Here is a 23,264-nt window from a genome sequence, read left to right as displayed (position 1 = left end):
GAATAATGGGCTAATGTAAGTTATAAGAGTTAATAAGAAGTCTGAGCTGATGGGCCAATCAGTTTATGATTAATGTAGACCTCTATATGATTTCTTTGGGACTTAACGACAGCGGGAACCAGGCAGAACAAGGACTGGGCAGGACAGAAACCTCCAACAAATGGCGCCCAACCAACAGGCCTCCACCTCATACCACATGAAAATCAAGTCAACATGGATCAGAAGCCCCAGGGTAAGAACCAAGATTATAAAATTTTCAGAAGAAAACAGAGCTAGGAATCTTCACAGCGTTGGCTGAGGTAATGCTTCTTAGGATGACAACAAAGTCAGGCTGTAAGAAAAAATGAAGAAACACTTGGGCTTCAGAGTACACTACCAACAATTAACCAAAGAACATAGAATGGAAAAAAATTAAAACATGGGTTAAAATACATGCAATAATAAACTATTTTAAAACTAAAAAAGAAACAACCCAAAAGACAATCCAGTTTTTAACTGGCAAAAGAGTTGAACAGACACATCTCCTGAGGAGATACACAATGCCCAATGAACACAAGGGAGACTAAACTTTGAGAGTCATTCAAGAAATGCACATTAAAAATACTGTAAAGACTGAGAGAAACGCCGGGCGGTGGTGGTGCACACCTTTAATCCCAGCACTCGGGAGGCAGAGGCAGGCGGATCTCTGTGAGTTTGAGCCCAGCCTGGTCTACAAGAGCTAGTTCCAGGACAGGCTCCAAAACCACAGAGAAACCCTGTCTCGAAAAACCAAAAAAAAAAAAAAAAAAAAAAAAAAAGAGAGACTGAGAGAAACAATTAATAAATGGGACCTCCTGAAACTGAAAAGCAAGCCGATCGGTAGTGATGCACACCTTTAATCCCAGCACTCGGGAGGCAGAGACAGGCAGATCTCTGTGAGTTTGTAGCCAGCCTGGTCTACAAGAGCTAGTTCCAGGACAGGCTCCAAAGCTACAGAGAAACCCTGTCTCAAAAAAAAAAAGAAAAGAGAAAAAGAAACTGAAAAGCTTCTGCAAAGCAAAGGACATGGTCAACAAGACAAAACAACAGCCTACAGAATGGGAAAAGATCTTCACTAACCCCACATCAGACAGATATACAAATATATACAAAATATACAAAGAACTCAAGAAATTGGTCATCAAAAGAATAAATAATCCAACTAAAATAAAATGAAGTACAAACCTAAACAAAGAACTCTCAACAGAGGAATCTCAAATGGCTGAAAGACACTTAAGGAAATGTTCAACATCCTTAGTCATCAGAGAAATGCAAATCAAAACAACTCTGAGATTGCATCTTACACCTGTAAGAATGGCCAATATCAAAAACACTGATGACAACTTATGCTGGAGAGGTTGTGGGGGTAAAGGGAACACTTCTGCATTGCTGGTGGGAGTGCAAGCTGGTACAACCCTCTTGGATGTCAGTGTGGCAATTTCTCAGAAAATTAGGAAACCACCTACCTCAAGACCCAGTCATACCAGTTTTGTGTATATATCAAAAGGATACTCAATCGTGCCACAAGGACATGTGCTCAACTATGCTCATAGCAGTACTGTTTGTCACAGCCAGACCCTGGAAACAACCTAAATGCCCCTTGACCAAAGAATGGATAAGGAAAATATGGTACATTGTGGTACACAATGGAGTACTACACAACAGGAAAAAATAATGACAACTTGAAATTTGCAGGCAAATGGATGAGCTAAAAAAACATTATTTTGAGTGAGGTAACCCAGCCCAGAAAGTCAATTGTCATATGTACTCACTCATAAGTGGTTTTTAAACATAAAGTAAAGAAAATCAGCCTACAAATCACAATCCCAGAGAACCTAGATAACAATGAGGACCCTAAGAGAGATACACACATAGATCTAATCTACTTGGGAAGTAGAAAAAGATAAGATCTCCTAAGTAAATTGGGAACATGGGGATTTTGGGAGAGGGTTGAAGGGTAGGGGAGAGGCAGGGAGGAGAGCAGAGAAAAATGTAGAGCTCAATAAATATTAATAAAATAAAAACAATACAGTGAAGAGCCAGGCAGTGGTAGCATACACCTATCATCCCAGTGCACGGGAGGCAGAGGGCAGCCTGGTCTACAGAGTGAGTTCCAGGACAGCCAGGGCTATGTAGGGAAACCCTGTCTCGAAAAACAAACAAACAAACAACCCAGTAAAATCCTGCTTCACAGACTAGGATTGCTACAACCAAAACAACAGCACCAAGAGTAGATGCTTGAGATAGAGGAGTTAGTGGAGTGGACCAATGGCATTTAAACTGAGCATCTGTGCATGAAACAGTTCGCTGGGCCCTCAAAAAGTTAACACATATACTTACTGGTATGAAGGCACAGGCCCAACTCAGCAGAAAACATGCAGTCACAACAGAATTTGTGTGTCCATGTCCACGTCAGTCTTATCATAACATCCCCAAAGAGAAAACTCACTCTCTACCATGTAATGAATGAACAGACATGGCCTGCCTATATCATGGAATACTAAAAAGCCATAAAAGGAATGAATGTCTAATGAAGCTACAACATGGCTGGACTTGTGAACACGTTACATCTAAGAAGTGAGTGACAGAAGAACACACATTGTGTGATTCCCCTGATGGGAAATGGCCATGAGGCTAATCCAGAGACAGCAACAGGTCAGACAGGGAGGAAGTATGACAGGCAGAAGGCATAGGGTCTCTCTGAGGTTTAGAACAATCTTTGGGACACAGCGATCACAGTGGGTGGGATGGCGGCCCTAATAATATCTGTAGATGTTCTTGAACTTAGAATCCATAAGTGGATGGGGGTCTCCTCTGGGATCTTTAGGATGGCGCCCTGTTGTACTTATTTCAAACTCTGGCCTCCAGAGCTATGAAAGAGCAAATCTCTGTGGCTTTAACTCATCTGGTGGGTAAAACGTGGTATAGCGGCTTAGGAAGCAGGTAACAGTGAGAGCGACGCTCAGTTCACTCATGTATTTAAGCTTGTTTAGGTTTTATCGGGTCTTTGTTGTTTTTATGAGGCAGGGTCTCGCCTCTCCTAGGCTGGCCTCACCTATGATCCACCCACCTCCACCTCTGGAGAACTGGGATTACATACCCACAGCACCACTCCCAGTTCTCTGGTGCTGGAGATCAAATCCAGGGTCCCACGCACACTAGTACCGTGCACACTCGTCTACCTACTGAACTGCATCCCAGTCTTGAAGTCAGCTTTATAAATGCTAAAAAGTTCTGACCTACATACTGCAAAGGGTGTGCTTTATGATCTATGAATATCTCAAGGCAGTTAAAGGAAATACATATATACAGAAGCACACACGCATGCACACATGCTCACTGCCACATGCCAGGAAGCACTGATCCTAGACTGAGGTGCACTGATCACCCATAGTCTTTTCTTGTATAGGACATCTATCTGATGGTAACTTATCCTTCCTCAATGGCAACATGATTTTTTTAAAAAAATTCTATGTCCTTGTGACCTCTTGGACTGATACTTGCTAGAAGAGATCGCTAGCCATATCTAATCTGTAACTCCACAGCTCTTAGGGTCTGCGGGGCCATCTCTTCCCATTTCTAGATAAATGTCCAACACACAGAGCCCTGCGTAAAAGAACAACTAGACAGCTGGAAGGGACCATTTCCAAGTTACCAAGTGACTCAGGAGCATATAGGGAGGACACCAGGTTAAATCCACCCAGAGTCTTACAGTAGCAGTTGCTGAAGCCCAGCAACGTGGCAGGGCCAAAGTTACTGCTTGGTGTAGGGTGATTTCCCACCCTTCAGTCAGAGACAGAAGTACATGGTGCCCCTGGACTCTGCTGCCCTTTCCTGAGGAGTGACCTACCACATGAAGCGACTGCAGAGATGATGCAATTGCCGCAGCATCCCTTAGCAACACAGAATTCAGTAGAGGTCCCTCTGAGAGGTCACACAGACTGACTTGGGGTGTCCGCAGGCCACACAGACCTGGGAACTTGGAGGCTGCACCTCTGGATCTTACCTCCACACGTCACTGCCTTTGGAAAACATGGAAGCACGGATGACCTCGGGTGCCATCCAAGCGTATGTCCCTGCCGCGCTCATCTTGGTGGTCCGGTGCCATTCCCGAGCCAGCCCAAAGTCAGTTATCTTCAGAATCTTGTTACTCAGATCTCCATTCTCCACTTTCTGCAGGATCAGAACTGATGAGGACAGCAACACAAAAGAAAACGGATAAGCCCGAATCGCAGGGTCTCTGCCATCCACCTGCCCCCTCCTGCAGGCGCCACTGTCCTGCCGTGGTGTCCTGGCGGCAGAAACGCCATTTCACAACCACCCACAACACATTCATTCTGCACCATGGATTTTTGTTGGCATCGTCTTAAGTCCCCACAATGCAGGCATTCCAAGCTGAACATCCCTTATCCAAAAGCTATTTAGAGGTGAAATCTACAAAGGTTCTTCCAGATCTAAAAGGACCCCAAATTCTGAAACATACATTTGGGCTTAGGAGTATTCAGCTTGGACTGCCATCTTTGTGCCACAAGCCAGGGCTAGAGACCAGGCCCGACTTGAGAGGCTGCCCTCCTGCCTCAGAGTGTCAGGAGAACTGTGAGTCACACGGACCCGTCTGAGGAGCAGCCCCTTGGGCTTCCTGCATCAAAGCACATCTAGATTATACCCACTCATGGGCCCCGGAACTAGAGATGCATGTTGGATTTTCAAAGTTTCAGATACAAAGTCTAGACAGCATCTGTGACCCCCTCACAAGCACATCCCACCTACCTTCTGACACTGCGACACTTACATCATCCACAGAGTTCATGTTCAAGAACCATACAACTGAGTTACAAAATAAATACTGCAAAAAACCCATCTCCTACCCCACCCCCAGAATGTGTGTTTTAAATAAGTTTGCTGTTTTATGTTGGGCCACATTCATAGCTACCTTAGACACATGAGGCTCATATGCTATGGGTGGGGCACCCCTGACACTCTGAAGAAAGCCTGTTTGTTGGACCCTGGAGATTTTCTCATAATCCAGGCAGGTCCCCCACAACCAAGTGAGAAATGGTTGTTGAACTGGGGAGGGTCAGAGGCACACACACGCACACACTCATGATATCCTCAGTGAGCATGCTCAGGGAAGAGGAGCTGGTGCAGAAATGACTCCAAAGCACTGCAGTGTGGGAGGCAGCCGGCTCTCCTAGGACGGCGGCTGAAATAGCCACCTCACCCATATGTAGTCCCTGTCATACACGTAACCCAGTAGGAGACAGGCTAGCTAAAAATCACCCCAAACATAATGGACTAAGATGCCACACTGTAAAACTCTGCACAGTAGGGGATAGGGAGCTGTGCCGGTGCCTGCAGGACAATCCTCCTGTCTCAAGTGGCATGGTTCAAAAGCTTTGTGTCAGCACAGCTTCTTTAGCTGGACACAGCCTTGCCCGAATCTGCATAAGTTCAGAGCAAGAAGGAAGGTTCCCTCCTCACCTTGTGAAGAAGAAACCTGCTGGAGACAGTGTAGCAACTAAATTTTTAAGGGAGGAAAACAATATAAATGAAACAAGTTAGCTCTCAGCCCAGTGTGCCAAGCTAACCCAACTGTTTCCCATTATCCTCCATGAACTACAGGGCTTCTGAAGTCGGCTGTACAGAGATGTCTTACTCTCACTGCAGACCCTGTCAGCAAAAACTCCTCTATAGCTAAAGAACAGAGTCTAGGAGGACAGTACTTGGGTCAACTTTAAGGATCGGAGGAGGTGCTTCAAGACAGCCACACCCCTCTTCTCTACCCCTACTCCAGTCCACTGAACTGTCACATCTTGAAGGGCTATGGGCCAAGGAGCTCCAGGTCCTATGTGCTTCCCAGAAAAGCGGCAGTATGGCGGGATTACCAGTAGCTGCAGAGCTGGAGGCTGAAAAGAAAACAACCCCACCCTACACCTAATGGACTAAGCCTCCCTGTCCTCTGCCACACCCTCTTTACTCCAGACACATTCCTTCCCACCCTAGCTTCCCCCACCCAGGAGCTTGAGCAGATAAAAAAATGAGAGAAGAAAAAACCTTCCTCTCCACATTTAGTGGTTAAAACAACAACAAAACAAAACAAAAAATACCCCAAACAAACAGACCTTCCAGAATCTTCCCAAGCAAAAAAACGACAGGAAAGCAGACATTCAAAAGCCAGGCAAGTGACACTAAGGGAATTTTCCAATCCCATTCCAGAGGCCACTGGCCACCAACTATCCTCAAAGCAGCTCAGATACAAGAAACTCAGAGGGAGTGCCTCCCCTACACACCGAGAGTAAGGTCCAGTCACCCAGAGCCCTAAGTGGCAGGGATAGGGTACAACAGGGAGTCACATTCCATGGCATTCTAGAGAAAAAGATGGTAGGCACTTACATGCCTCAGCAGGGAGTAGTTGAATTGTGTGCAGTTGGTTTGGCTGCTGAGGAAGTAGCAACGGGGTAGCAGAAGAGATGAGTAGTCAGCCATAGCATTGAGGAAATTGAGTTAAACCTTAAGGATAGAATTTCTCTCTCGTCTCTGGATCACACGGCACAGAGGTGAAGGACAAGGCTGGGAAGTGAGAGGTGTGAATTCTGTCCCTGTCCCCAACCCTCATCAACTGGACAGAGCTGGCCTAATCTTTTCACCTCTCTTTCGAGTGGATGAGACAGAGAGAGTCATCCCCTACATCTCAGAGATGACTAGAGAACTCAGCTGTTAGTAGGCAGCCATGTTCAGTTACTCAGCACGTGATCCCAAATGAGCAGCTGTCCTGTTTACATACATCGCAGGATTTATGACAATGGCGTATTCTTAAGCTATAACGTCACCAACCTTGAAAACAGTAAGTAAAATAAGACAACATTCTATTTCATGAACTATTCACAGTGGGTACGTCCAAAGCAGATGGGTGGTTCCTCAGGGGAGGAGAGGCGAATGGGGAATACCTGCCTAGTGCTTGCAGGACTTCCTTTGGGGCAGCGAAAATAGAACAGACAGAGGTGGCAGCTGTCAATGCTGTGGGTGAGCGGCACTCCACTGGATGGTTGGCTGGACACTGCTTGATTTCATCTCTCATATTTCATCTCAGCTAACGGGTGTCCATCAGCATGTGAGGTCTACAAGCGCCGGTGCTGAGTTAACTAAGTACGTGGGAGCCAGTGCTACTGGCTGCTGAGCAGCAGACTGGTCTCAGATTATAGTCCCTGTCTGTGGATGAGGGTAGGACCCTAGGCCATAGAGTCCAAACAGTGTGAGTGTGTGGTCAGCTGAGGATGAGGTGCGTGGGCAGTGGTAAGTGGAGCTGACCTGTAGGTAGCTGGACTACTCCACGCAGACAGACAATCCGTGGCTGATTCCTGCCCTGTCAATCTTGCATCTCATTTAGGCCTCAGACTAAGATCAAATGTCATCTTAGTGGCTGCCTACTAACATCTTCGGAGTCCTTTAGTCATCTCTGAGATGTAGGGGATGACTCTTTTTGTCTCATCCACTCGAAAGAGAGGTGAAAACATTAGGCCAGCTCTGTCCAGTTGATGAGGGTTGGGGACAGGGGCAGAATTCACACCTCTCACTTCCCAGTCTTGTCCTTCACCTCTGTGCCGTGTGATCCAGAGACGAGAGAGAAATTCTGTCCTTAAGGTTTAACTCAATTTCCTCAATGCTATGGCTGACTACTCATCTCTTCTGCTACCCCGTTGCTACTTCCTCAGCAGCCAAAACCAACTGCACACAATTCAACTACTCCCTGCTGAGGCATGTAAGTGCCTACCATCTTTTTCTCTAGAATGCCATGGAATGTGACTCCCAGAGGGTAAAAGCTTCATTCTCTTCTAGAATCCATGATATTCTGCTCCAGGAACCACAGGGCCAGCCTCTTGGCAAGAACTCCCTCCTACCTGGCCAGTTACTGACTGAGGAGTACCTGTGCATTTTCTCTGACTATTGCTTACCCTTGTTAATGTTGAAACATATTGGGGGATGATTATGCAGAAGGGAGCACAGTCACAGAAAGTAACGCCTCAGCCAGGGGCCCCCAGGAACCAGCATATCTTGATGCAATGTGGGGTGTGGGCTACAGAAGAAGGGATAATTTGGAGATACAGCCTGCAATGGCTACGCCAGTTACTTCAGCACCCTCTGGCCAAGACACCTGACAGAATTAACCTAAGGAGAAAAAATATACTCGGGTTCTCTGCTTCAGAGGACCCCAGTCCACCACAGTGGTGAGGGCACAGTGCTCACTGCAGAGGATTGGTAGTGGGTTCCCATGTCACAGTCTGAGCTACAACTTTTTCAAATCCTGCCCTTTGTGACTTACTTTTGACAGCGGGCCTTCATGCCCCAAAGGCTCGACCACTACCTATTAGTTTGGCAATGGGCTTTATGGACTAGTTCTCAAGCCTTAAAAATAAAAAATTATATTTATTTGTGTGTGCACGTGTACATGCGTGTGTGCATGCATGCATGTGTTTGTATGTACGTGTAGAAACACTCATGCTATATCATGCGAGTACAAGTTGCAGGTCTGCTGCAGGGATCAAACTCAGGTCATCGGTCTTAGCGGCAAGCCCCTTCAAACTCTAAGCCGCCCAATTTCCTTCTCTTTCCTCATCTACTTTTTAAAATATTCTTTGCTGTTCTTTTCTTTCTGAGCTACATCATGCTGACTTCCTGGCCCTGCAATTGAGCTTTTATTTCCCATCATGGTTTTCTAAGTCGGAAAAGTTCTTTCTCATTTTCTCATTTGTTTCTGGAATGAGAAGTACAAACGCTCCTTCCTGGGTGGCAGCAGCCTCTGTATGATGGGTCTAACGTTTCCTCTCTGGCTTTTTGTTTGTTTTCTACCACTGTAGTTTCTTGAAGGGTTTTTCCAGTCTCTGCTTTTGTCTCTGGAGGACTTTGCTGAGTCAGACTCATCCTGGGCTCTCTGATGCGACTCAGCACATAGCTGCATTTGTCTTCAAAAGGGCGTACACACTGAAACATTTACACAGGAACTGATGGGGTGTTGGTGATTTCCTTCAAAATAATAATAGGTGGGAATGAGTGGGGTGACAGATGGAAGAAGAGCTATGAGCTGGTAACTGTTGAGGCTGAGTACAAGAGGATTTCGGTACCATACTCTTCACAAGGGCACAAGTCTTCCATAGGAAGAGGAAGAAATAGGGAGGGGGAGGAGAGAGGAAGACAGGGTAGGCGGGAGAGAGACACATCAGAGTATCAATATCTCTTTTACCTAAAGGAGAACTCCCCAGAGCCATAGCAAGACAGGAAAAGAAAACAGCAACAGACATGGTCCCAAGGATAGCGGGTCCCAGTTCCAGCCCTGTGAAATCCTCCCCAGGATTCCATTTCTCTATCTCCGACACTCTCAAAGCCTGCAATTCCCTGAACGCGTCATCAGTCTCCCCAGAACTCAGTCAAGTTCTGCCAACTGTCTTGAGATAAGAATGGTAAAACTCACAGTTAAAGAGGAGTTAGGAGATGACTCTGCCCCAGAGGAAAAGTTAAAAAGCCTATGCTCTTGCCACTGTGGCCTTTGGGGTGTCCACGGTGACATTTGAGAGATTTCATTCCTGCACTACAATGCCTTCAAGGAAGAAGAGGAACGATCCAGAACCCCAGCCACAGTCAGAAGCCGTGAGCGCCCACACAGCAGCTGCTAACACGGAGCAGCCCCTCTGCGCTGACGCAGCAAGAGCCCAGCAGGGGAGACTGGCCAGGGACCACTAGCTGGCACAAAAGTACAGTCGGGGCACATCCCCCAGCCTCTCCCAGTCTGGCCCTCTGCCCACTCTATCCCTTTAGGCATGGCCAAGGGAGAACAGACTTGCTTACTGGGCAAATGATTCACTGCCTAGACTCCCTGACTCCAGGCTTCGGCAGAGGTGTGGTGCTGCCTGAGCATGGCAGGGAGATGCCAGCAATCGCTGGGGCCCTGGCTGGGTTCATGCTGTCAGCAGAGTCTCACTGAGTTCCACCTGCACAGCCAACAAAGCTGGGCTTCCCCACAAGCATCCAAACCTACAGAGGAGTGGAGAAAATGGAGTCTCGGGGCACTAAAGACCTTGCCCCTCTTCAGAGAAAAGAGGAAATCAAAATGAACAGACAAGTGTACAGCCAAGAAAACTTAATGCAATGGCCTTTCTCTGGGTCTCAGATAAAGCAAAGGTGAACCACAATGGCCTCTCCTGCATGAACCATGAGGTACTCGATAAATGTGTGTCCTCACTGAGTGTGTGTGTGTGTGTGTGTGTATCAAGAAAACACAGAATGCTTCTCTTAAGTTTCTTCAGGACTATAAGTACTTGTTCTAGGCCTCCATCAGTCACCTGAGAAGCTATACTAGTGATTTCTAACTTTTAAAACTATGTCCTTTCTGCTTTAGAAAATGTCTTTACAGTGCTACTTAGTGTCCACTAACTTAGAAGAGAAAACGTAGGCACAGCTGATGGTTATGGAGGCCTCAGTGCCTGGTTCCGCACTAAGTGATTTACACCCATCATCATCTTTAATCTTCTCAACAGGAAGGCAGTTGTATTACTAAGCCTACTTTCAAATATGGAGCCTGGAATTCAAATAGGCTGGTTCACAAGAAAAGCAGAAGCCAGACATCACCGAGTGCTCAATCAAGGCTCCAGACCACTGTGCTATAGTGTGCCGCCCTAACAGAACACTTACAGGGAATTTACAGTTTATCAACACACCACCACCTGTGCACATTCAAAAACAAGAAAGCAGAAATATTCATGCTTTGTATAGAAACATGTAGCTGCTCCCTTCGGGGGAAACCATTCATTTCAATGGTTTAACAGAAACTAGGTAAACAGAAGGCAGCACATTCCAGCCTCTAAGACAGCTGCCTGCCTGATGCCTTTTCCCACCCATGCAGACATCCCTAGGCCTCCAACTCCAGGGGTGCTAACAAATGAGAGAGAGAGAAGCCGGGCGGTGGTGGCGCACGCCTTTAATCCCAGCACTCGGGAGGCAGAGGCAGGCGGATCTCTGTGAGTTCGAGACCAGCCTGGTCTACAGGACAGGCTCCAAAACCACAGAGAAACCCTGTCTCAAAAAACCAAAAAAAAAAAAAAAAAAAAAAAAAAAAAAAATGAGAGAGAGAGAGATCTCTAAGTAAGGGTTAAAGCAGAAGGTTAGAGTCAGCAGTGAGGGAAGCCAAACTGATAACAAAGCAGAAATGGACTGCGGCACTAGCGATCCTGGCAGCCTGTCATGGAAGGACTGGGATTAATGACAGGAAGAGCCTGAAAGCTGTGACCCATTGCTGGTCAGTTGTTCTCTCTCCCCACACTGTAACAGGATCCACCTAGACACAGTTCCAGAAGGCCACAGTGACTTACAACATAACCCAGTCTCCTTGTCCCAAGGACAGCCGGTTAAGTGATGAGTGGCATGCAGTCGAGGGCCTCTGGCCCCAGCCATCATCCATCCCTACACTGTGTGGCCTGGACGGCAGCTCCCATCTAGGACCATCAAGCCAGGACTACACCCCGAGCTGGCAGAGTTGTGAACGGCACGGAGATGCTGTACCAGTCCTGTTAGCTTTCTACTGCTGTGATAAACACAGGGAGCAAAGGGTTGGTTTCATCATACAGCTCACAGCCCCTGATAAGGAAAGTCAGTTTCTAGAGGCAGAAACTGAAGCAGAGGCCATGGAGGAGTGCTCCTTACTGGCTCGATTCTCATGACTTACTCAACCTGCTTTCTTACACAACCCAGGACCACCAGCCCAGGGATGGCACCACCCGTAGTAGGCCAGCCCCTCTACAGGCCAATCTGATGGAAGAGTTTTCTCAGCTGACATTCCCTCTTCTAAAGGGACTCCAGCTCATGTCACGTTGACAAAAACGCTAGGCACAAAAGAAGCATAGCTGGCTGTCTATGTGTATCTCCACTCTGGTCTTCAGAGTTTCCACTGGAATATCCCATTAGGTTCTGCATGCGGCACCACAGCCTACAGCTTCAAACTCTACCACATTGCTCCACAGAGTTCCAAACAGTCGGGCTCATCACAGCAACAGCTCTGTTTCTCGGGACCATCTTCTGTGTCATGACTTTTCTCATTGCTGCGTCAGAACACTGGACAGAAACAACTTCAGAGGAGAAGGTTTACTCTGGCTCGTGGCTGGGGGAATGCAGTCCATCACAGTGGGAGGACAAGGCATGGGTTACATAGGATCAGCACTCAGGAAGTGCAGAGCTGGGGCAGGAGCCAGGAGTAGGCTCTAACCCTCTACCCCAAACCCACAGTCCAGTATCTGCCATTTATACTCTACATCCAAAAGGCTCCACAGCCTCCCCAAACCACACCACCAGCTGAGGACCAAGGGTGCAAACGCATGAGCCTGCGAGGGTCATTTCACATTCAAAACACAACAGACATGGGTTAAAACCCCGTGTCGAAACAGGGGGAACATCCCAGGGAACCAGACCTCGTGTACAGAGATCTGCAGAGCCCCTCTGTGCTGCTGTGAAAGGAACCAACCTGAAACATATGCTTCAGCTGTGCACTTATTAAAGTATTGTGTCACATTCTATAATAAGTTTTGATAAGAACCTTTTTACATGGAAAAAAGTCTGTACATTGAAAACCCATATGAATCAGATACCACGCTAAGCACTGGGTGTTGGAAAAGAAATTGAACTAGGACCCATAAAGACGTTCAACCTGCCAGGAAGAAGTCAGAGACCTTTGCCGTCTACTGTAAGTCACACATATGCTTCGGTCCTCCATCTTTCCCTCTGCTTTTACTTATGCAGATCCCATGTACCCCTGGCCGCCCTTTAACTCACTATGTAGCCCAGGATGGCCTTAATCTTATACGTCTGCCTCTGCTTCCAGAGTACTGGAATTCCAGGCATGCATCACTATGCTCAGTTTCTCTCATCCTTTCTCCTCCTCCTCCTCCTCCTGCTCCTCCTCCTCCTCCTCTTTTTTTAAGAAGGCCATTCACTGTTAACCAGTGAACACAAGCTAGCCTTTAATGCCTCAGCCCATGAAATCCTCCTGCCTCAGACTCCCAATAGATGGGAATACAGGTGCATGCCACTGGATCTGGCACAATTCTGTTTTGCCTTAAAGAGATTTTGTAGCATTGTACTTTACATCTAATTAGATGGTGTTAGCAATGTGAAAGAGATACCTAAGCAACAGAGACCTGTTTCATCTTTTTAGCCTAGATCATCTGCGTGTTACTTAAAATTCTGTTTAGTGTGCACAAGGCCCCGAGTTCATCCTCAACACAGCAACAACAAAGATTATGTTCAAAAGATATAGCAGGGCCTGGGGAGACAGCTCAGTGGGTGAATGCACTTTCCATGAAAGTCTGAGAGCCTGAGTCTCAATGCCCAGAACTCAAGCAAAGGCAAAAGACATAGTGTGAGGACAGGAGGCAGAGCCAGGACGACCCCTAGCAGCCACAGGACAGCTGACCTGGCCCACACAGCAGGAAAACAACCAAGAGACCCTGTCTCAAAACAGGTGGATGGTGAAGACTGACACCTGAGGTTATCCTCTGACACATACATCTGCACCATGACATGTATGTGCCTGCATCATTCACTCATACAAATGCAACACACACACACACACTTATACACACACATTCTACACATACACAAGATATAGTAGGCAATTTAGTACTATCTGTAGCTACATTATAATAAAAAGTAGTGAGCAATAATAAATAGTTCAACTTAAATTTTAAGGCTTCTGTCTTCTGTCACATATAAAAATCACTTGGCAGACATCTATCAAAATGCTAACACTGGGGAATCTGTGCAACAGGATTCCAGGTGACAAGTTTTCTTTATGTTCATCCATACTGTCAAACTCATCACATTTCTACATAGAATTGCATTATTATCAAAATTTAAGTCACTTGGGAGGAGACGAGGGAAGGGAAAGTGGGATTGGTATGTAAAAAAAAATTAATTAATTTAAAAAAATTGTCACTTAATAGCAGCGGCTACAGTTTTTGCATGCCTTCTCTTTCTCTGGTGCAGTATGGAAATTCCACACACATTCCACGTGACCCACTCTTTCTGGCATCCCTGCAAGCTGTGTACCATTCCCATTTTCCCCATGAGAAAGCTGGGGCTCAAAGCTAAGTGACTTTTTCACATCAAAGACGAAGAGCCAGGCCTGGAACGTCACTCTGGCTTCTCCGTCTAGCTCCCCTAGCACCCCACATGGGCCGGATGTCGAGCAGTTATGTCTTCACAATACCCTGTTTCTCCTCAGCACTGGAACCTTATATTCTTGTCATGGAACAGTCTCAGATTATAGAAAATTGGGCAGGAACCTCTTCTAATTCAGTGGTTCTCAACCTTCCTAATGCTGCAACCCTTTAATACAGTTCCTCATGTTGTGGTGACTCCCAGCCATAAAATTATTATTCATTGCCATTTTATAACTGCAACTTTGCTACTGTTATGAATTGTAATGTAAATATCTAATATGTGGGATATCTGATATGTGACCCCCTAGGGGGTCACAACTCACAGGTTGAGAACCGCTGTTCTAAACAGCCTCGTGCTGACATCTCTGTTGGTCACATCAGCTCTGCAGGTGGTTTTCTGGACAGCACTGTCCAGGGGACAGGTGTTTCTCAATGACAAGGCAAAGGAAGAAAACCTGTGTTTAGAAGGGGAAAGAATTAACAGTCGCTACCAAAGCCATTACCAAGTCTACTTCTACCCTCAAGTGCACTTCCCACGGGAACCCTGGGGTCTTAGCCTAAACGCAAACGACTTGAGTACTATCATGTGGCAGCTTTGTATACCTAGGTTAGAAGCAAGTGTCCGGGACTCTCATGAGCATGAAAGACCAAACCAGGGCACTCTGGCCACACGTGGTGGTAAAGCTTGCTGGCGGACGTTTCTCCTGTTATCCAGGCACAACTCAGGACCAACATGTGCCAAAAGCACCAGGCTTGAGACAGTACATTAGCTTGAGAGTTGGGATACCAGTGCTGAAAGGCAGGGCAAACAACCTTCTTACACCAGGTGTGCAGTCAGTAGAGAAGATCTGAGTTCTGCTGTGAGCAGTGGGGCCAGACCCTGCAAACTAACCCTGCATGACATGCTCGACCTGGGAAACCCAGGCAAACCCTCAGAACAGCAGTGTTGTGATGGCTGCCAAATGCACGGATAAGAATGAACAAAGCAGAGGACCCGAACGACCTGCTTGCCCCACGAGAATGTGACTCTCGTGATGGGAATGGGCAGCCTGCAGGCCCAACACAACACCATCAATCCAGGACCTCCTCTGTCTTGACTTCCAGAACCTTCTCTTACCAGCTTTCAGACCCTAGGCAATGAGAACTACCAGACAAGACTGACCCCATCTCTCATTTCCTACCAACCTCTAAGGCCCTGTGGCTTCCTCAATTCCTATCTCACTACCCTTTCCCAGCAAGATCCACTGCCCTTCACCCGTGACAAGTCACCCTCAAATTACCTGTTCTCTTTTCTAAGATGTCGCATCTTACCCAGTGACTCTGCCCAGGACAGCAGGAAGGGCCTCAGAGAGTGGTGACTCACACACAGCACAAGGCAAAGAGCAGGCATCCTGCTCAGACTTTAGGACTTCAGCCCCACTGCGCACCAGCAGCCTCAGTCAACCCTGAGGGAAACTTACTGCTCACTCCCCCAACAGAGAGGTTCCATCTGGCAGCTCCAAAAGGCAGAAGGGACATGTGGCTAGCTGTGGTACTTGTGTACACCAAAGCCCATGCTGACCTCTAGGCTCCTCAGTATCACAAGTACCTGTTCCACACTTCAAAGTCCATGCTAGCTTCCTAGCCCTTCTCACTCCTTCCAGCTCATGGGCTTCCCTCCACACAGCCACCCATTCTCTTTACAACCCTGCTATTTCTGCTATATACCCTCCTTCTCTTTCTCCCTCTCCCCCCTCTTTCTCTCTTTTTGTTCTCTCTTTCATATCTGCAGTTAAAACCTCCCTTTAGCCATACCATGCCCTCAGTCGACACACCATTCACAAGAACTGGATTTCCTTACTCTATCCTGCTAGGTCACAGAAACCCAGGACAAATGGCTGAGGTACCTATTAATATATCAAAGCTGAAGCTAGCAAGCTCTCCCAGACCCCTACCCTAAACCTCTCCCTCCTAGGGCCTGGGCTTCTGTTTCCCTCCCCCCAGCCCGATCCCTGTATAGCTCAGCCATTTTGGCTATGCCCTCTCTTGGCCTCTGAACCCTGGGCCACCTCTCTTGGCTATTCTCTTGCTCTCCCTCCCCACCTCTCTTCTCATGGTCCAGTTGAGTCTGCCAGCCATGTTCAGCCTGGACTCTTCTGCCTGCTTTCTCCCCTATGTCTACAATAAGAACCTTCTCCAGACTTCAGGAGTAGCCGCGTCCTTCCTTCTTATCTCACTTTTCCATTCATATCCCAGCCCAAGGTTGTCCTAGTCACCTATACTTTTTTTTTTTTGGTTATATAGTTCTTTTTGATCATTTTTTTTCTCCCTTTTGAGATGTCTTCATCAAACTCCTCCCCTCAAGGCTTAGGATCCATGCTGAAAAGGAAGCAGAAGGATTGTAAGAGCTAGAGGAGGCGGATGACTTCAGTGACCCTATGCCAACAGAAGTGATTGGGCTGGCTGTGTAGAGCCCTGAAGCACAAGGCACTCCCTCTGCCCGGGAGTCACCTGCCTAGCACACTGACCCTTAACACCCTGAGCTTTGTCCTCAGAAAGCAATGAGCAGAAAGAACACCAAGGCCCCACCCTGCCTAACTGCAGTGTCCACTTGGCTCTCTGGGCAGGAGTCACAACAATAACCGCAGCAGCGCTATTTCTTGCATCTTCTTAGATCTCAGGAGCCGTTTAAGAACTTCACATCCGCACTGCCTCACCCACTCCTTTTAGCAACCCTGCAACCTGCATGGCACCCCCAGTTTACCCATGAGAAAACTGGGGCTTGAAGGGCTCTGGGGTTAGCTAAAGCCTCTAAAATATAGTCCCTATCCAAGATCAGAACTAGAACCAGGAGAAAAATCCAGGCTGTTACTCCAAGAAATCAAGGTTCCTCCCAGACAGTACTCACAGACCTTGGCAAGCCAAAGAGGCAGCTGCTTTGGTCACTGAAAGGTCAGCAGTTGGAACAGGGAGAGGAGGTGAGAGGGACCTATAGGTGATCCACGCAGGACGGAACAGTCCCTATTCTCACAACCCTGCCCCCTTACACTGTAAGTTACATCCCCGCCATCACTACTATTTATTGAGCACTTACTCCATGTCAAGTATCTTTACATGATTTCCTCCTGCGGACACCATGAGAGAAATGCCTTCTGCTCTGTATTTGCAGGTGAAGCAGTGGCAGTTTTCCCCGAAATTTCATGAGGAGGAAGTTGTGAAGTGGGGTGCTCTGCTCCTCCCAAGACATCACTCTATCTCATTTGCTCATCGTGTTTGAACATAACGGTGGAAGATTCTGGGGAGACGGAAACACAGAGGAAGAAGTGCCTGGGAGGAAGACAGAGCCCCTTTCGGAGCTATAAGGATGGGACTTGCTCCAGGGAGAACCATGAGAAAGCCACTCTCAGCTTTTAGAGAGAATCATGTGATTCCAGCTCAAAGGGTAAGGTGAGTGTGAAGACATCCAGGAATCAGTCCCTTGTAGCTGGAGCAGAACATTAATGGAGAAGAGAGGCCGAGCCAGGGGGTGCAGACCTGTAATCCCAGCTACACAGGAGGCTGGGGTAGGAGAACCACAAACTCAAGACCAGCTGGGATAACTTAGCCTGTGTCAAAATAAAAAGGGGAAAGCAGGCTGGGGAAATAGTTCAGTGGTTGAGTATGCGAAGCCCTAGGTTCGATCCTTCCAGAGAGTAGAGGGTGGAGTGCAGTGAAGGACAGGACGGGAGCAGGACTAGAGCAGAGGGAGGTTTTAGGCAGGGAAGATGTGATAAGATCTGGGTTTCAGTGGAACCACCATGGCAGCAATGAGACACTTTCAACTGGAAGAGCAATAGACGGGCAGGAAGGGCACAGTAAACAGCCAACAACTGTCTGGATGGAAGACTATTGGAATTGATATCGTCATTGTTGCTTTGACTGGATTCAGAATCACCTCAGGGTGTTTGGATTCTACAGAGGTTTAACTGAGGAGGAAGACGGAACCATTCCATAGGCTGGAGAGTACTAGACTAGACAAAAAGGCAACTCTTGCTGTCAGCTTCCTCAACGTGAACCAAAAGCAGTCTGTGCTTCCTCCCTCCCTCCCTCCCTCCCTCCCTCCCTCCCTCCCTCCCTCCCTCCCTCCCTCCCTCCCTCCCTTCCTGCCACTGCTTCTGTCAGCCATTTGTCTCAGTGATGAGGAAAACAACTAATAAAATGGTTGATGCCAACTACTTGTTGGGAACACAACTAAGAGGAGAAAGAGAGAGTAATTCATATACAGAGACCAAGCTTCTCCCCTACCCCCGGAAGACCCAGTCTGGGACTCATGGTATCCAAAAAGGCTAGTTACTTCACAGGACCAGGACACTGGGGCTTCAGTTCAAATACTCAAGGGTTTCAGGGTTCCATCCTTCCCAGCTCAAATCTGGTATGTACCAGAGAGAGAGAGAGAGAGAGAGAGACTCAAAGAAAGCACCCACTTTCATCGTGTGCCATACCTGTGGTTGCTACATGATTCAACAGCATGACGTGGATATCCACGGCCTTTCTGAGTTGGAGGGCAGGAGACAAGACAGGGGACTGACATATTTATAGGTCGCAATTCATCAGTCTTGAAAAGTGCCTCTGGCCAGCCCCAGCTTCCCATGGGGACTTCACTTTCATCTCTTCCCTGGCCACCGTACCCCTTCCCAGGGCTCCCATACTGCTGAGAAAAGGCTGCTTTGTGGTTCAAAGAGAAATAGGTGTCAATGCTCCAGCTGAGCCTCCCAACATGCATCTCCTCTCTCACACATCCTAAAATATAACTGCTTCAAAAGATGTCAGTTTAGACATTGACAGTCATGGCCATTTTGTGTGAATTAAGCCCAGATAATACAGCTGGGGCTTCATCCCTAAGATCAGTGAGACACAGACACCACTAGAGAGAAACGGAAAATCAGAAGCAGGGTTTTCAGGCAACCACTGTCTTAAAGGGGGGAAAATCATGTCAAACACCTTCCTATCCTGCTTCCTTCTCCCACCTTACCAGCTCAGATTGACCAGGGGCAGCCCATCTCTCCAGGCCTGGACACACCCAGCTATAAATAGGGTAAGAATAACCAGGAAAGAGGAAGTAGACTGGACCTTCGATGGTTTTGTCAACATGTTCCCCTTTCCTGGCATGATAACACACTGTGTGGCAGCTGCAGAGACTCCCCGGGATCTCCAAGCCGAGCCCCCTTAGTGAGCACCGAGGAATGCATTTCGTGTTCACACGCATCTCCCACCTCCTGTGCTTTTCTCCAGTGTGACCCTGGCAGCTTTGCTGAGGTGGGTGTGTCTTCTCCACTGGCCTCTGCTTACGCTTGAGGCTCCCTGTAACTACAGAGTGTGCATTTCTAAACGACCCCAGAAAAGATGTGCATTTCTACCCCATTCATTGGGTACACTTTTGCTTGCAGACTTGAGCTACCGCAGAAGGTGAAGGGCTTTGAAAGGGCCAAGCCCATGATCCTAGCCGTCAAAGCCTCCTGGTGCAGGCACCAGACATATAGGAAACAATCTTAAGATGGATGATCCTCCCTGTCTCTTCCTGTGGCCTCGCGCTGAGTCTCCTGCAGCTAAAACCCCCGAGAAGCAGGAGGGATAAGACATCCTACTGAACCCTTTACAAACTCCTGACCCAAGGTCCCACGCGCATAATAAAGGCTCCTGTCCTGGCGGGAGGTTCCGGAGCAATGGTAATGAAAACAGTAGATGACAATGTGTAGTCCTATCTGCAGCCACTAGAGAAGCAGCTGCCCCTGGAGATAAACCCTGCAATGGAGGAGCATTTGCTTCGTGGTAGGTATGATGTTAAAAGCTTACGTTCATAACTTCATTTACTTCTCATTACAATGCTGAGTTAATAGGAGGGTTGTCCTCATTACAGAAAAGGAAATGAGTTCAGAGGTTGAGGATTCTGCCCAAGGCCTGACTGCTTGATTCAGAACTCACAGCACTGAAGCAGGCCACATGAAGATAAGCCTTCTCCATGAAAGATTTAACCTATGTGGAAGCATCATATGCATGTTCGGGATTTCATGTTTGGGAATTTCCTGTTTTCAATGAACTGTTCCCTACCCATCCTATCACCATTTCCTCCCAAATCTCTATTTTTTCTAAAACACCTAATTCTTCCACCAAGGCCTTGCTCTGAGTTCTCCTTCTGCCTACTCCTAAGCCATAAATCTTTGGCTAACTATTTCGTTTTGTGCCACACATGATTTTCTGGCTGTCTGGGTGTGTTTACACAGTATGCCTCCTGAGGACAGAAAGAATGTGCTAGAAGTAATGCCTACGCTATGCAGATGACAGATGACACATTGCGTGTCCTACAACATCTATACAATAGCAAGCACACCCCATTTTCACAAAGACCTGCCAGGTAATCAAACTGGTTAGGAACCACAGCTCACACAAAATGCAAACGCTTCAGGCTGTCACCTGCATATCACCCAGGATATGGAGAAGAGAAAGGATCCGAGGGCTGAAGAAGCAGCGCCATTTACCACAGAGACCACAGACCTCACAGGCCAGGAGGCCCAGATCCAAAGGCTTGAAACGCTGGGAGGTACCATTTTAACCACAGTGTATCTTCAATGGCTGTGGAAAGTTGTGACATCCAGAGTAACATTTCCTATGAATCATTCTCATCCTCTCCATCCAAGAGTAGGAAAACCAATCCCAAGCTTTGCTCACTGGATGTCCTTCACACTATGCTATGGAGGCTTTTCTGTTTTTCTCACACCTCCATGCCCACTGAGAAGGAAGATGAAGCTTGTATATACAACATTCCAGTCTCCCTTCAACATAACTACAAGCTCTCTTCTCCAAGAGACAGTATCTTAGGGGTGGAGGGAGTAGGCCTTGAGTGTTATGGTCTGGCCAGAATATATTAGCAGGCTGCTGGGGGAAAAAGGTGTCAACAGTTGGACCCAGCTGCGAACCCTACCGACTACAATAGCAAACTGACAGCAAGACACATGCGATGGTGCAATAGAGGCAACAGTTGTTACCGGGGGTAACCAACCCCTCTCTGATCGGGTTTGAGACTACAGAAGGTAACCTAGTAATAGACAAACAAACAAAACTGCCTGCTAGATATTTATGTGTACACTCCCAGACAAATGCCACCCTCAGATGTAATCAGTAAGTCCTTCTTTCCAGCAGATTATAGAGAATGCAGAAATACCTGGATGCTCAAGGTGCCCACCAGTGAAAGCTGACAGCTCACTCCTAAATAAGACATTTTTATATATGTCTATATAATATTTACTTATTTATATATAGAAATATATATATGTATATATATATTTATATATAGAAGGATTGCAACAGATGTCCAATTCAAAGTCTCTCTGATGAGGATCGCTTGTGACCATCTCTAACACTTGTATTAATAAAAAACTAAGCTGCTGTGGGATAATGCTCTTGTACCCTGTAAAGATCTGTCATTCGTACTGGCTTAATAAAATGCTCACTGGCCAGTAGCCACGCAGGAAGTATAGGCAGGGCGACCAGACTAGGAGAATTCTGGGAAGAGGAAAAGCTCAATCTGCAGTCACCACCCCCCACCACCAGACACAAAGAAAGCAAAATGAAAATGCTGCACTGAGGAAAAGGTACCAAGCCACGTGGCTAAACATAGATAAGAATTATGCGTTAATTTAAGTTGAAAGAGATAGTTAATAATAAGCCTGAGCTAACAGGCCAAAAAGTTTATAATTTTCATAAGCCTCTGCATGACTGTGGGACCAGGTGGGACAGACACCCCCATCCACACTAAGCCCTCTCGTCCTAACTCTGCCGAGGTTCCAGAGAAGACAAGGCCGTATGTTAATAATCCTGACTTAGTAAGAGGAGCAGAGTACGGTTCAACAAGAGGGTTCCAGGGTCCCAGAGGGGACTCTAAAGAGCTGTGTTCTCTGGGCCTAGGCAAGAGGCTGTATTCTTCAGACTGCGACCTCATGACTTTGTGTTTATAAGAAACCCTGAGCTACATCACAGAGAGGATAAGGTTCATCAGAAGCCTGCGCTAATAGGCTGAGCAGTTTTGTAATTAATACAGTTCCTGTGTGATTATTTTGGGTCTGGGAAGTTGAGAAACGAACAAACAGCCTCCAACTACAGGTGTGGGAGGTCTCTCTTTCTGGAACCTTCTCATCCCCTTTTTCTCCCTTTCTAGTCATCAACTGTTCTTCCCTCTTCAGGTCAGTCTCCTACAAAAAATGTCCCTAGGAAATCCCACAATGCCCCTGTTGAGCATATGCCTTGATCATCTTTCTTATGGTACTAATGTCCCCTCCACCCTTCTTGTCATTGACTAGCCCTGACTTTAAGCTTCTGTGTGAGTTTGTTTTAATCAAAGTCCTTCTCTCTGACCCCACAGGGAACTCCTTGAGGGCAGGGCTTAACCCTGTGTTCTAGCTTACTCCTATAGCCCTAACACCCAAAGAGAGCCAGGGCCTATGGTTATTGCTCAGTGGTAAAGAACTACCCAAGATTCAGTCTCCAAGGCCACCAAAGCAAAAAAAGGAAGGGGACAGGGAGGGAGGCTAGGTGGGCTAATAGGTAGGTAGGAGAGAGCCAGGAAGGACCTGGGGAAGGGACCGTCAGCATCCCCACAAGACCGGACACTGGTCACGCTGTTTTCTTCTGCAGAGTCATGTCTGCTGGCTTGCTGTTTGCCTCACTCTGGCTTTATTCGATTACGTATGTATTTTGGCTGCAGAAAGTACTTCCCATCAACTGAGCACAATGCTCTGGGACTTGCCTGGTAGCCACTAGCTAAACTTAGACACAGCCTCCAGTGACAAAAGGTAAGTCCAAGGTTTTTACTATCGGCATACTTTTCCCCAGCAAAACCTAAAATATCTAGTCTTTTCTAACTCAAGTCAGGCTTGGGTGGCAAGCACATTTACCTTCCGAGCTATCTTGACAGCATGGGGGTTCATTCTTGAGGCACACGCAAAGTCACCTGCCTACCTCTCAAGGAAGATGAGGAGCTGATCCCTGCAGCTGATCCCTTGCTAAATACCAGACCCATTCTGGAATAGTTTG

The 23,264-nt window shown here is 47.2% G+C and overlaps 1 protein-coding gene across 1 annotated transcript in view; it reads right to left on the bottom strand.

Annotated features, from left to right (window-relative positions):
* Window positions 1-23,264, bottom strand: part of Map3k9 (mitogen-activated protein kinase kinase kinase 9) — a 64,801-nt gene that overhangs the window by 27,728 nt on the left and 13,809 nt on the right. The window contains 1 exon segment of the mRNA XM_057782393.1: window positions 4,025-4,205. Within this exon segment, the coding sequence (XP_057638376.1) occupies window positions 4,025-4,205 (181 nt within the window).

Source organism: Chionomys nivalis, chromosome 10 (assembly GCF_950005125.1).
Source record: "Chionomys nivalis chromosome 10, mChiNiv1.1, whole genome shotgun sequence".
In the NCBI taxonomy this organism is placed as follows: domain Eukaryota; kingdom Metazoa; phylum Chordata; class Mammalia; order Rodentia; family Cricetidae; genus Chionomys; species Chionomys nivalis.
Note: the sequence above shows the minus strand (reverse complement) of the source record. Positions and strands in the feature narration are given on the sequence as shown.